Here is a 12,355-nt window from a genome sequence, read left to right as displayed (position 1 = left end):
TTTCAGAGAGAGAGAGTATGAGCAGGGGAGGGGAGGTGGAGAGAGAGAGAGAGAGAGAGAGAGAGAGAGAGAGAGAGAGAGAGAAATCCCAAGCAGGCTCAACACTCAGCATGGAGCCCGCCCAACACGGGGCTGGGATCATGACCTGACACAAAATCACGAATCGGACACTTAACTAACTGATTGAGCCACCCAGATGCCTCTCCAATTTCAATTCTTAAAGGAGCAAGATGAACACAATTTTGGAGATTTTACTTAACATCAAAATCATTTTCTTTTGATGGCATTGTAATAGCAATGTAACAGGAATGTTTTCACCATGTGAATAAAACACAACAGTGACATTGTATTGGTTTGCTTATTCAGCCAAGTCTGTGCCAGTGGTTTTGACGAAAAATGATTCACTAAACTGGTGAGAGAAAAGAAAACTTATTAAAAGTTCTGGGTGATGGAGGCGTTAACCAATTTTACTGTGGGATCACTGTGTAAACAACATGTGTGTATTAAATCAACACACTGTATACCTGAAGCTTACACAGTGTCACATATCAATTAAAACTAGAAAAAGTGTTTTTAAATTCTGCTCCCAGTTCAGCCGCAGCAAGCTGAGTGTGGCTTCTCTCCTCCCTCCTCTGGTGAGAACCAGGCTCTGACCCCAGGGCACAAGGGGCTTTAGATCTGTGGAGTTTGGCTGTGAGAGGTCACCAAGGGCCCAGCTCCGTGACCTGGGGACCAGCAGCAGTGGGCGAGCGGGGCTGCGGCAGGTGGTTCACACAATGACTCCCTGTCAGCAGTGGGTCAGTATGAGCCCAGCTCGTCAACGGGGCTGAGGACGGCTGGTCTCGGTGGCCGTGTGACCAGGTCTGCCAATGAAAGACGGGGGGTGGGGGCAGGGGACGGGAGGGATATTCCTGGAAAACAGCCTCAAAGGAAGCACTGGGCCCATGCTTTGCCTGACCCTAGAAGTGCCACAGGCTTCCTGTTGGTGGCACAGGGAAGGAATGAGCGAGTGTGGGGACACTGGTGGCCTCTCTAGGTATACACTTGGAGCCAGCGCACCAGGAGCCAACTCCCAGTATGGTCCAGTGATAAATGTTGTGTGCCGTTCAAGCCAGCTGAGTCAGAGCTGAGGCTGCCCATCAAAACTGCCTGCACTGCTACACGAGTGCAGGTAACCTTTCTTCTGAAGTGTCAACTTCAGGGACACACAAAAAAGAGCGGAGAGCAGAAGGCAGAATGGTCTAGGCCCTGAGGACACAGAGACAACCCCTCCCGAGCAGCAGCTCCCACAGCAGAGTGGGCTGGGCTCTCCAATGTGGCCCCGCAGCCCTGTGTCAGCAGAGTGGGTCATGCGGTCCCTGCTCCGCTGCTCGGTCCCAGGCAGGCACCTGGTGGAGGGAGGCCCAGTCACGAGCACAGGCCCCAGTTGTTTTAGGAAAGGCTAAAGGTCAATCTCCAAAACCAAACAAAACTTACAACCACTTCTCCCCAGAGGGTCACGCATTGTGATACCTGAACTCAATTCAGGAAGATTAACCTTATTTTTTGCCTTTTGTGATTCACCACAACAGCCACCCCTGAAAGTCCCCTGTGCGCTGTGCCGCAGCAGGTGCAGGAAGAGCTGGTCCTGCTCTCGGGACCCCAGCGCCCGAAGCTCCCACAGCTCTCCCCTACCGCCCCACTCCCCCCACCCCCCCCACCTGCCATGCTGGGCTCTCGCCTGGGATACCTGATCCCAAGCTCCCCACGCCAGCAGACTCTCCCCCTATGGAAACACGTTAGAGCACAGCGAGACCGCACGCAGCTGGCCCTGTGGTGTGACGCACGCACCCTGACGTGGCACCCACAGGGCAATCACGGCGGCCGCACACGGAGGCCCATCGACACCGCGCACCCTGCTCCCGCCAGCCCTTACCTTCACTTGTTTCGGATGGACTTCCTTCTCCTTCATGGCTTCCAGCGGCTGTGGGAACCTTCCAGAGGCAGGAAGCAGCACCACAGGACTTGCTGTGGGGGCATCGAGTCTTCCCGAACCTTGGCTCAGCAGGTCTCCAAACCCCAAGCCATCACCTAAAAACACAGCACAAAGTCAGGGTCTACACTCCAACTCTCTGCCAGTGTACTGGGGGACACCCTGCAAGTGCCAGAGATGTGGCCAGACCCCTGCTTCATGGTGCCACATGAGGCCCCGGCCCTGAAGACGACATCAACAAACCACCAAAGACGGCAAAAACATGTTTATAAACACCTAAGACTACACAACCACACAGATGAAGAAAAAGTTTTCAGGTTTACCATGTTAACACCTGTGACTCCAACATAAAACCCTTCGTAGTACCTTGGCTCATGTTTACTCTCGTGCAGAAGTATGTCTCCTTATTCCCCGAAGACAGGACAGAGCCCGCAGGGCTCACACGGCAAGCACCGTGGCTGACGCGCCCGCAGGGCCCACCCAGTGCACCCGGAGGTGGCTGTGCAGACATGGAAGACGTCAGCCCGAGGCCCCCGTGCAGGCTGCGGGACGAGCAGCAAGCGTCTGGCCAGGAAAAGGTGAACATGCCTGATGGGGTGGGTGGAGACCAACCCTGAGAGCAGCCAGCCTAAAGTGGAGAGCCCTCAACAGTCTAGCATCTGAGACACCAGGAGCTCCTGATGGGAGGGGCCTCAGAAAGGAATGGGACACCGCTCAACAGCATGCGGTAGGTCCCTGAGCCTGCAGCCCGCCGCCAGTCCACGGAGACCTGGAAAGCGGAGGGAGGCATCCTAAGAAAAGCAGGGTCAGTCCTCGCAACTGCTTCTCCGACTGGCACCAAGCTCGGGTGGGCATGAGGGGCTCAGTGTCCCCGGCAAGGCCCCTCTGAGCACAGAGCTTCCAGTGAGTTGCTGACGACTGCCCTGCTAAGAAGCTGAAGGCCTCAGACACGCCAAGGAACACTCAGACACACAAAACAACGCGAAGCAGACTCAAAGAGCTGGAGGAAATACAAAAAAGGCAGCAAACACAAGAAAACTTCAGAAAACCCAGAATATCTTCAGAGAAGTAAGAGAGAAAATATTATTCGTAAACAAGGAAAGGAAGTTTCGAGAGAAAGGAAAAGAGGATGAGAAAGAACAACTCTTGGAAATTAAGACACAGCAGAAATGGGAGCATTTGATGTGAAGATTAAGGGATAAATTCTCACAAAGCTCTTTAACAAGTAAGAACGTAAGTACAAAGAAGTGGAAACAGAAAAAATGAGAAAATAAGAAAATGAGTCCAGTGATTAACAGGAAGTATGGCAAGATGAGAGCCACAAGGAAGTGACCCACATCCCAGGAAGAAGGAAGACGCACTCAGGGCAGAAGGACTTGTTCCCGGTAAGCCGGCAGCGCTGCGCCCAGGTGCTTGGCGGCAAGGGACCACCGTGGTGCTGGGTAACATCAGGGTCTGGATGGCAGGCAGGCAGGCAGGCACTCAGGAGTCTGAAGGAACATGACTTGTCACCCATGAGTCTGCACCAAGCCCAAACTATCAACAAACATCAAGAAGGTGCAGACATTCTCAGAAAACCCACCTCACACATGCTTTTTCTGCAAATGCTTCTAGAGAACACACTTTGTCAAAACTAGGACTACCAAGGAGGGACATGGGGTCTGACCAGGCAAGCAGAGACAGCACATGAAGGTCAGGTGGGCAGGTGAAGGTCATGTGGGCAGTGCATGCCCATGCCTACAGACAGCATGGGCAGGACCCATGATGGAGAATAGGAAGAAGCAAGGAGAAAGGAAACCAGCTGTCTGGGAGAGGACCCTTGGTCCCAGAAGGTCTGCGGGAATCTGACAGGGGTGCTCAGAACACACATGCTCTGTGGTGAGGGGACAGAGCGGGACAACGGGGCCACCTTAGAAAAACAAGGAAGGAAAGTAGAAGAAATTGGCAGCCAGAAGTTTAAACATGTTCTGTAACTAGCAAATGTGACTTAGAAATCTGTATCAGAACAAATTTCTGGAAGCTGAACGTGGGCATCCCCAGGGAACAGTGGTTCGGAGTGGGGAGGCTGGAAGGCACTGTGCAGAACCACTCCGGGCACTTACTCCATGGAATAACTCAAAACTGAAATTAAAACGTTGCTGGCCCTATTCTGCACAGGCTGAAGCGTCCATGAACTGTACTTCACTACGGTCTAGTTTTAAAAGGCACTGAATTAAGCCAATGATGACTTTTTTTAAAAATGCTGAAACATCTCCTGAAGCGATGGACTTATCAAAAGCCAACTATTATAGAAAAAATTACAAGGTTAGAAGGTCATGACTGGCAACTATCCTAATGATGACGCAGGCAACAATCATTACTGGAGGCTAACACTGGTGTGTCCGAGTCTGAGAAACAAGAGACCACAGACATGGTCTCCGAGTACATCCCCGCTCCCTGACACCAAGCAATCTAAAAGGAAAACTCAGAATAAAATCTGGCAGACACCGCTGCCAAGGGGTCCACGCTGGCGCCGCGCACTGTCTGCCCTGATGCCCCAGGAAGAGCACGGCGTCACCGTGCGCGCTCTCAAGGACCCCCATGCCGACGACCCTGCTACAAACATCCAGAGGAAGATGCAGGAACCGCCGGAAACGTGAGGGTCTCCTCTCGGGGCCCACACGGCACAGCCTCGCTCCCGTGCAGGGCGCCAGTGAGGATGTCTGGGTGTTGAGTGCAGGGACCGCACTCTACGAAGTGCACAACCAAGCTTTCCAGAGTAGCGCAACATCAGGCCTTCAGGTGCCACTGAGCACAGAGGACAGAGACGCAGACGGGCACAGCCAGTGTGCATGGCAAGTGTAGCGAACGCCAAGCTGGGGGCCTCCATGCTGTTCTGTCCCCTAAAACCTTAGAGTTAAAAAGACTGACTCACCATTATCACTTCTGCTGTTTTTTCCTTCGAACCCAACAGGAGAGGATCTGGGCTTTTCTTGAGCATCAAGAGATGTTACAATAAAATCTTCAACATCTTTCTCCTGTTCAAATAGGCAGGTTTTTAAACGGTCGTCAAATAGTAACTTAATACATCACAGAACTAAACTGGTCAGAGGGAAACTTTCTAAGGTCTGAATTTATCATTTACCCATACAGAACCCAACACATGTTTCACACCTGTGGACATAATGAAATCACGGGCTTTAAAGAATTTAAACAAACCCAGCCACTGTTCTCTAGGATTATTTTAAAGAAGTCAACAGCAAATATTTCAGATTAAAGGTAATTTTTATGGTAGTGTGTATGGTAATATACGTGTATCTCAAATAACAAAGTCCTCTGTTAGTTGGTTTTTATTGTATCTAATCCAGGATATGCAAAATCTCAAAATTATTATGTAAGAAGATATGATTTATCTCAAAAATAATTGTTTTTGAAATAAATTAGTATTATATGTATAATCTATTAAAATAAATCCAGGAAACAGATTCCAGCCAAAGAACCTGAACAAAAACTACACAGGAAGATGGGTTTACGACTGTACTTCTCGAGTCCGCCACTGGTGAGTGTGCGCAGGCCTGGCGGGAGTGTCTGAGTAGGACTGATGCATGGCACGTGTTTGTAAGAATAATCGAAGTCCTAATTATTCACATTACAATGGACTGTGGTTGGCGCTGCGGAAAGCTGACCAGGGGATTGTCGGGTGCGAACCTACACCTGGCCCACAGGCCCTGTCAGGAGATGAACCAACAATGGCCGCAGCTATGATACTGTGGGCCCTGCAAATACATTCCCATGGGAACACGCTGGGGCCCTGGGCATCCCACAGACGCTGAACCGGGGCACCACCCAGGGATGAACACTTACCACGGCCGTCCGCTGCACATGGTGGTCAGTGGAGGGAGCCCTGTCTACAACCAATGGAGACTCTGCCCACCTGGAGGCCTTTCCTGCCGCTGACCCGCCCAGGTACCAAAGCAGGTCCAACTCGTCAGCCTGAAGTGAGGCACTTGTCCTGTCCTGCACAGAGGCATCCAAGCTCAGGGCATCTGAGCAGGGCGTCAAGGGCAGGCTGGGTGCAGGCTCAAGGGTCGAGTCCTTCCTGACAACCTCAGGTGAGCTCCAGGAAGACAGGTCCATTGCCCTGAGTGCGTTCTTCACAGGACCGGGCTCCTGGGTATGGGTTAGGTCATGGGAGCCACTGTGCAGGCTCACTTGTAAACAAAGTGATCCATCCTGCAAATCAACCCTATCTTCCATGGGAACATTTGGCATTTCATTTCTTACCAATGAATCCTGATTTCCACTAAGGTCAATTAGATCACACGTGGTTTTATCAATATGAAATGCATCAACAAGAGGCAATTTGTCAGTTTCTTCACCATTACTGGAACTGTCACTCAAATTATTTTCTAAAGCATGTGAAGATGCCAATGGCTGCTGAAATTTGAAATCCTCTGTCTCACTGTTCTGGAAGTTCACAGAATGCACCAGACGGTTCAACTTTTCTTGAAGTTCTTTCACCTGACTTATGAGACCAACTTTCTGCAGCTGACAATCTTCCAGTAGTTTCTCTTTATTCTGCATGTGGAAAAGAACACGTATAAAGTAAAATAACTGAATTACAGAGTCAAGTATTTATCAGCCAATTTCGAAGCTGTCTGAGCAATTAAGAATGAGTCTCCATGATGAAGCCCTCGGGTCCTTCCAACTCTTGAGATTTCAAGCTTTTTTAATTCCATGAAAAACAGAACCAAAGCTGAGAACTCTGCCTGCAAAGTGAATGCTGCAGAGGACTCTGGGAAGGTGGCCGAGCAGGAAGCCCCAGGAACCTGTCTCCCACCTGGGCACCAACGGCACCGGCAGCACCTTGTCTGCTGTAACTCTGGAGTCTGTCCGAGGCTTGCAACTTCCAGGGGGAGGCTTGGAGGGGAAACTGCAGCTCTCAGCACGGCAGCAGCCACCCGTCTCCCAGCCCCAGCCCCTCGGCAGGCTGGTGGTGCACCTACTCATGGAGCAGCTTACACACAACGTGTGGGAGCCACGGTGGGCATAGGACTATCCCACAAATGGGGGTGGGGTGGGGGGGGGGGGTCTGTGCTCCCACCGCTGCTTCTGATCTGGAAGGTGCAAACAGGTGGGAGACCACTGTCATAGCCCCTCCCCCTCTGGCTCAAGTGACCTGCAGGAGATTTAAAGGGCTGGTGACCTTTTTTTCTACCACAGCATTTTTCTCTGTTTTCTTTCTGGGGAGAAATTAAAAACTAGAACATTCAAAGACAACTGCATACACAGAAGAAATTAGAGGAAATTACATGTGCCCAGGCAAGGGTGCAGGCTAAGAAAAGATCTGAGAAGACCTGAAGTTTACATCTCAAGCAGATCCTCAGCACAGAGACAGCATACAACAATTAAAAAACAAGAACAAATAAGGGGTGTCTGGGGGGGCTCAGTCATTCAAGCATCTGACTCTTGATTTCAGCTCAGGTTATGATTTCACTGTTTGTGAGTTCGAGTCCTGCATCAGGCTCTCTGCTGTCAGCAAGGAGCCTGCTTGGGGTTCTCTCTCTCTGCCCCCTCCCCTCCTTGCACACTCTCAAAATAAATGGAAATGATGACAACTGAGGAAAAAAAGATTGAAAAAGGTGAATACAGACTGACACCCCTGGGACACCAGCAAGCATACCAACATATGCATTGTGGGAGTCCCAGAAGAGGAAACGGTGGCGGCTGAGAGACTATTTGAGGACATAATGACTGAAAACGTCCCAGAATTGATGAAAGACATGAATACAAACATCCAAGAGACTCAACAAACCCCAAATATGATGAACTCAAAGAGACACCTACCAAAACATATTATAATCAACACTATACTAACAGAGCACTAACAGAGAATCTTGAAAGCAGAGAGAAATGACTTGTCACATACAAGTACCCTCGAAAACATCACCAACAGATTTCCCATCATAAAGTTTGGAGACCAGAGGACAGTGCATCAATATATTCAGGCGCTAAAAGAATATCTGTCAACTCAAAATCTGTCAACTCAATATGAAGCAAAACCGTCATTTAAGAGTGGGGAAGAGGGGCGCCTGGGTGGCGCAGTCGGTTAAGCGTCCGACTTCAGCCAGGTCACGATCTCGCGGTCCGTGAGTTCGAGCCCCGCATCGGGCTCTGGGCTGATGGCTCAGAGCCTGGAGCCTGTTTCCGATTCTGTGTCTCCCTCTCTCTCTGCCCCTCGCCCGTTCATGCTCTGTCTCTCTCTGTCCCAAAAATAAAATAAACGTTGAAAAAAAAGAGTGGGGAAGAAATTAACATAGTCCCAAATAAATAAAAGCTAAAGGAGTTTGTGACCACTACACCTGCACTGCAAGAAATGCTCCAGGGAGTGCTACAGAGTGAAATAAAAGGTCACCAGACAGTAACTCAAAGTCATGTGGCAAAATAAAGATCTCAGTAAAGGTAAGTGCATGCATAATATAATAAAAGCTAGTCTACCATTTTGTACACCCGAAACTGATAGAACACTGTACGTTAATTATACTTGAATTTCTAAAAATGTTTGTTCTATTGTAATAGTGCTTTGCAACTCCACATTGTGCTTTCATCACGATTTAAAAAATACATGTTTTTTATGGGGCGCCTGAGTGGGTCAGTTGGTTAAGTGTCCAACTCTTGATTTCAGGTCATGATCTCACAGTTCAGTTCATGAGATTGAGCCCCATGTTATTAGGTTCAGCTCTGACAGCACAGATCCTGCTTGGAATTCTCTCTCTACCCCTCCCCAGCTCACGCACATGCATGCTCTCACTCCTGCTAAAAAATATATAAACTTTAAATAAATATATAATAAGAGACATTTTTTTAAAAAAATTATCAGTTTAAAAGTTAGTGTTATTGTTAGCTTTAGTTTGTAATTCCACATTTTTTCTATATAACTTAAGAGATTAATGGATTAAAAAAAAAATCATTAGGAGGTGCCTGGGTGGCTCAGTCAGTTGAGCGTCCGACTCTTGATTTTGTCTCAGGTCATGATCCCAGGGTCGTGGGATTGAGCCCCGCATCAGGCAGAGCCTGCTTGAGATTTTCTTTCCCTTCCCTTCTCTTTCTCTCTCCCTCTCCTTCTAACCTTCTCCCCCAGCTCACACATGCTCTCTCTCTCTAAAAAATTAAAAATTAAAACTTAGGGGTACAAAAATTAAAAAATAAAATAAAAATAAAAATTGGCGCCTGGGTGCCTCAGTCTGTTGAGAGTCTGACTTCGGCTCAGGTCATGATCTCATGGTTCCTGGATTCAAGCCCCACATCAGGCTCTATGCTAACAGCTCAGAGCCTGGAGCCTGCTTCGGATTCTGTGTCTCCCTCTCTCTCTGCCCCTCCCCCACTTGTGCTCTGTCTCTCAAAAATAAATAAATGTTAAAAAATAAATAAAAATTAAAAAAACCCAATCATTAGTTTGTTTTGAGGCACACAGGTATAAAAATGTACTTGTGACACCAAAAACCAAAAAGGGTAGGGACAGAGCTATAAAGGAACAGAGCTTTAAAATTTTTTTTTTAACATTTACTTATTTTTGAGACAGAGAGAGAGAGAGAGAGAGAGAGCATGAACGGGGGAGGGTCAGAGAGAGAGGGAGACACAGAATCTGAAGCAGGCTCCAGGCTCTGAGCTGTCAGCACAGAGCCCAATGTGGGGCTCGAACTCACGGACTGTGAGATCATGACCTGAGCCAAAGTCGGGACGCTTAACCGACTGAGCCACCCAGGTGCCCCAGGAACAAGAGCTTTTATATGTGATTAAAGTTAAGCTGGTATAAATTCAAGCCAGAGTGTTATAATGCTGGATGCTAAATGTAATCGCTAACATAACCACAAAGAAAACAGCTATAGAATATACACAAAGAGAAATGAGAAAGGAATTTGAACATTTCACTATAAAATATCAACTGAACACAAGAGAATACAATAATGCAGGAAATCAGGGACAAAAAAAAAAGCTGTAAGGCATATAGAAAACATACAGCAAAATGAAAAAAGCATATGACTCCTTATCAGCAATTACTTCAAATGTAAATGAATCTCTCCAATCAAAAAGAACAGCAGAATGGATAAAAACACATGATCCAACCATATGCTGGCTATGAGAAGCTCACTTTACACCCAAAGACACAAATAGGCTGAAAGTAAAAGGACAGAAAAGGTTATTTTGTACAAACAGGAACCAAAAGAGAACAGGGTGGTTATATTAACATCAGACAAAATAAACTTAAACCAAGAAAGGTTCTAAGAGACAAAGGAAAATAAAAAGTAAATAAAATCTCCCAACAAAACAAAGCCCTGCACCTGATGATTTTACTAGTGAATTCTATCAAACATTTAAGACAGAATATCAATCCTTCTCAAACTTTTCCAAAAAAAATGAAGAACCCAAATGGGTTTCCTGGTAGATTCTATCACATATTTAAGGAGGATATTATATATAATATATTTAAGGAGGATATTATATTATATACTAATTCTCTACATTGTCCTTTATATGACAGAAACAAAGAGAACTGCTCCTGACTCACTGTACAAGGCCAGCGTTATCTTGATACTAAAGACAGAAAAAGACACTACAAAAACAAAACTACATGCCAATTTCCCTTATGAACATTGATGCAAAAATCCTAAAAGACTAGCAAATAGAATCCAACACCATATTGAAAACATTATACAGTGTAACCAAGTGGCACTTACTCCTGGGATGGAAGTATAGTTTAACATAAGAAAACCAATCTATGTAATACACTACGTTAACAAAATGAAGGAGAAAAATATCACATGATCGTTTCAACTGACGCAGAAAATGCGTTTGACAAAATGCATTTGACAGAAAATGCATTTCACGATAAAGACATTCAACATACTAGAAACTACTTTAACATAATAAAAAACCATATGTGAAAAAGACACACCATACATCATACTCAATGGTATTGGACTGAAAGACTTTCCTCTAAAATCAGGAATAAGGCAAGAATGCCTGCTTTCACCACCTCTCTTCAACACAGTACTGGATGTTCTAGCCAGAGTAATTAGGCAAGAAAAAGAAATAAAAGGTGTCCAAATTGGAAAGGAACGAGTAATATCGTATGTTCCAAGATAATATGATCATAAATAGAAAACAAAGATTCTACAAAAAAGCCCTGTTAGAATTAATAAATCAATTCAGCACAGTCACAGGATATATAAAGTCAACATCCAAAAATCAGTTACATTTCTATACATGAACAATGAACAATCCGGATAGGAAATTAAGAAAACAATTTATAATAGCAACAAAACAGAAGAAACTAATTAAGAATTCACTGAACTAAAGAGATGAAAATTTTGTACAACGAAACTACAATATATTGCTGAAAGATATTAAGGAAGACAACTGAGAACACGTTTCATGTTTATGGATTGAAAGACCTAATACTGTTAAAATGTCAATACGAACCAACAATCTACACATTCAATACAATCTCTATCAAAATTCACTGTTTGCAGAAATAGAAAACCCCAACCTAAAATTCATGTGGGATCTTAAAGGACCCAAAGAGTCAAAATAATCTTGAAAAAACAACAAAGCTGAAGGGCTTATAACTACTTAATTTCAAAACTTATAATCAAGCTACAGTACTCAAAACGGTGTGGTACTGGCATAAAAACAGACATATAGACCAATGGAATAGAGAGCCCAGATGTATATCCTTACATACATGGTCAGGTGATTTTTTACAAGGATGCCAAGACCATTCACTAGGGAAAAGACAGTCTTATCAAGCAAATGGTGCTGGGAATACTGGGTGCCCACATACATGCAAAAGAATGAAGTTGGATTGTTAACTAACGTCACATACAAAAATTAACCCAAAATAGATCAATGACTAAAACTGAAACTATAAAGCTTCCGAAGAAAACATAGGACAAAAGGTTCTCAACATTGGACTTGGCAATGATTTCTTGGATATGACACAAAAGGCATGGGCAACAAGAGAAAAGACAAACTAAACTTCAGAAAATTTTAAAAATTTGTGCCTCAAAAGACACCATCCAGGGTAAACAGGCAGTGCACAGAATATGAGAAAATATTTGTGAATCCTACGCCTGATAAGGGATTAATATCCAGAATACACAGAGAACTCCTAAAACTCAACAACAACAAAAAAACCAACCTGACTTTAAAATGAGCAAAGAGGGGCGCCTGGGTGGCTCAGTCAGTTAAGCGTCCAACTGCGGCTCAGGTCATGATCTCACAGCTCACTGAGTTTGAGCCCTGCGTCAGGCTCTGTGCTCTCAGCGTGGAGCCTGCTTTAGATCTTCTGTCTCCCCCCACCCCCCCGTCCCTCCCTTGCTCACACTCTCTCAAAAATACATA

At 45.9% G+C, this 12,355-nt stretch overlaps 1 protein-coding gene across 8 annotated transcripts in view; it reads right to left on the bottom strand.

Annotated features, from left to right (window-relative positions):
* Positions 1-12,355, bottom strand: part of PCNT (pericentrin) — a 134,030-nt gene that overhangs the window by 26,630 nt on the left and 95,045 nt on the right. For all 8 annotated transcript variants that reach the window (XM_086676214.1, XM_086676210.1, XM_086676207.1 and 5 more), the window contains 3 exons: positions 5,816-6,529; positions 4,887-4,989; positions 1,916-2,070 (listed from right to left, as the gene is read on the bottom strand). In XM_086676214.1, the coding sequence (XP_086532340.1) occupies positions 1,916-2,070; positions 4,887-4,989; positions 5,816-6,529 (972 nt within the window). The remainder of the gene's footprint in view (positions 1-1,915; positions 2,071-4,886; positions 4,990-5,815; positions 6,530-12,355) is intronic.

This window comes from Puma concolor, chromosome C2 (genome assembly GCF_028749965.1).
Source record: "Puma concolor isolate L17-30 chromosome C2, mPumCon1.1.hap2, whole genome shotgun sequence".
NCBI classification, from domain to species: domain Eukaryota; kingdom Metazoa; phylum Chordata; class Mammalia; order Carnivora; family Felidae; genus Puma; species Puma concolor.
The sequence above is the reverse complement of the archived record's forward strand: the minus strand, read 5'-3'. Positions and strand labels throughout refer to the sequence as shown.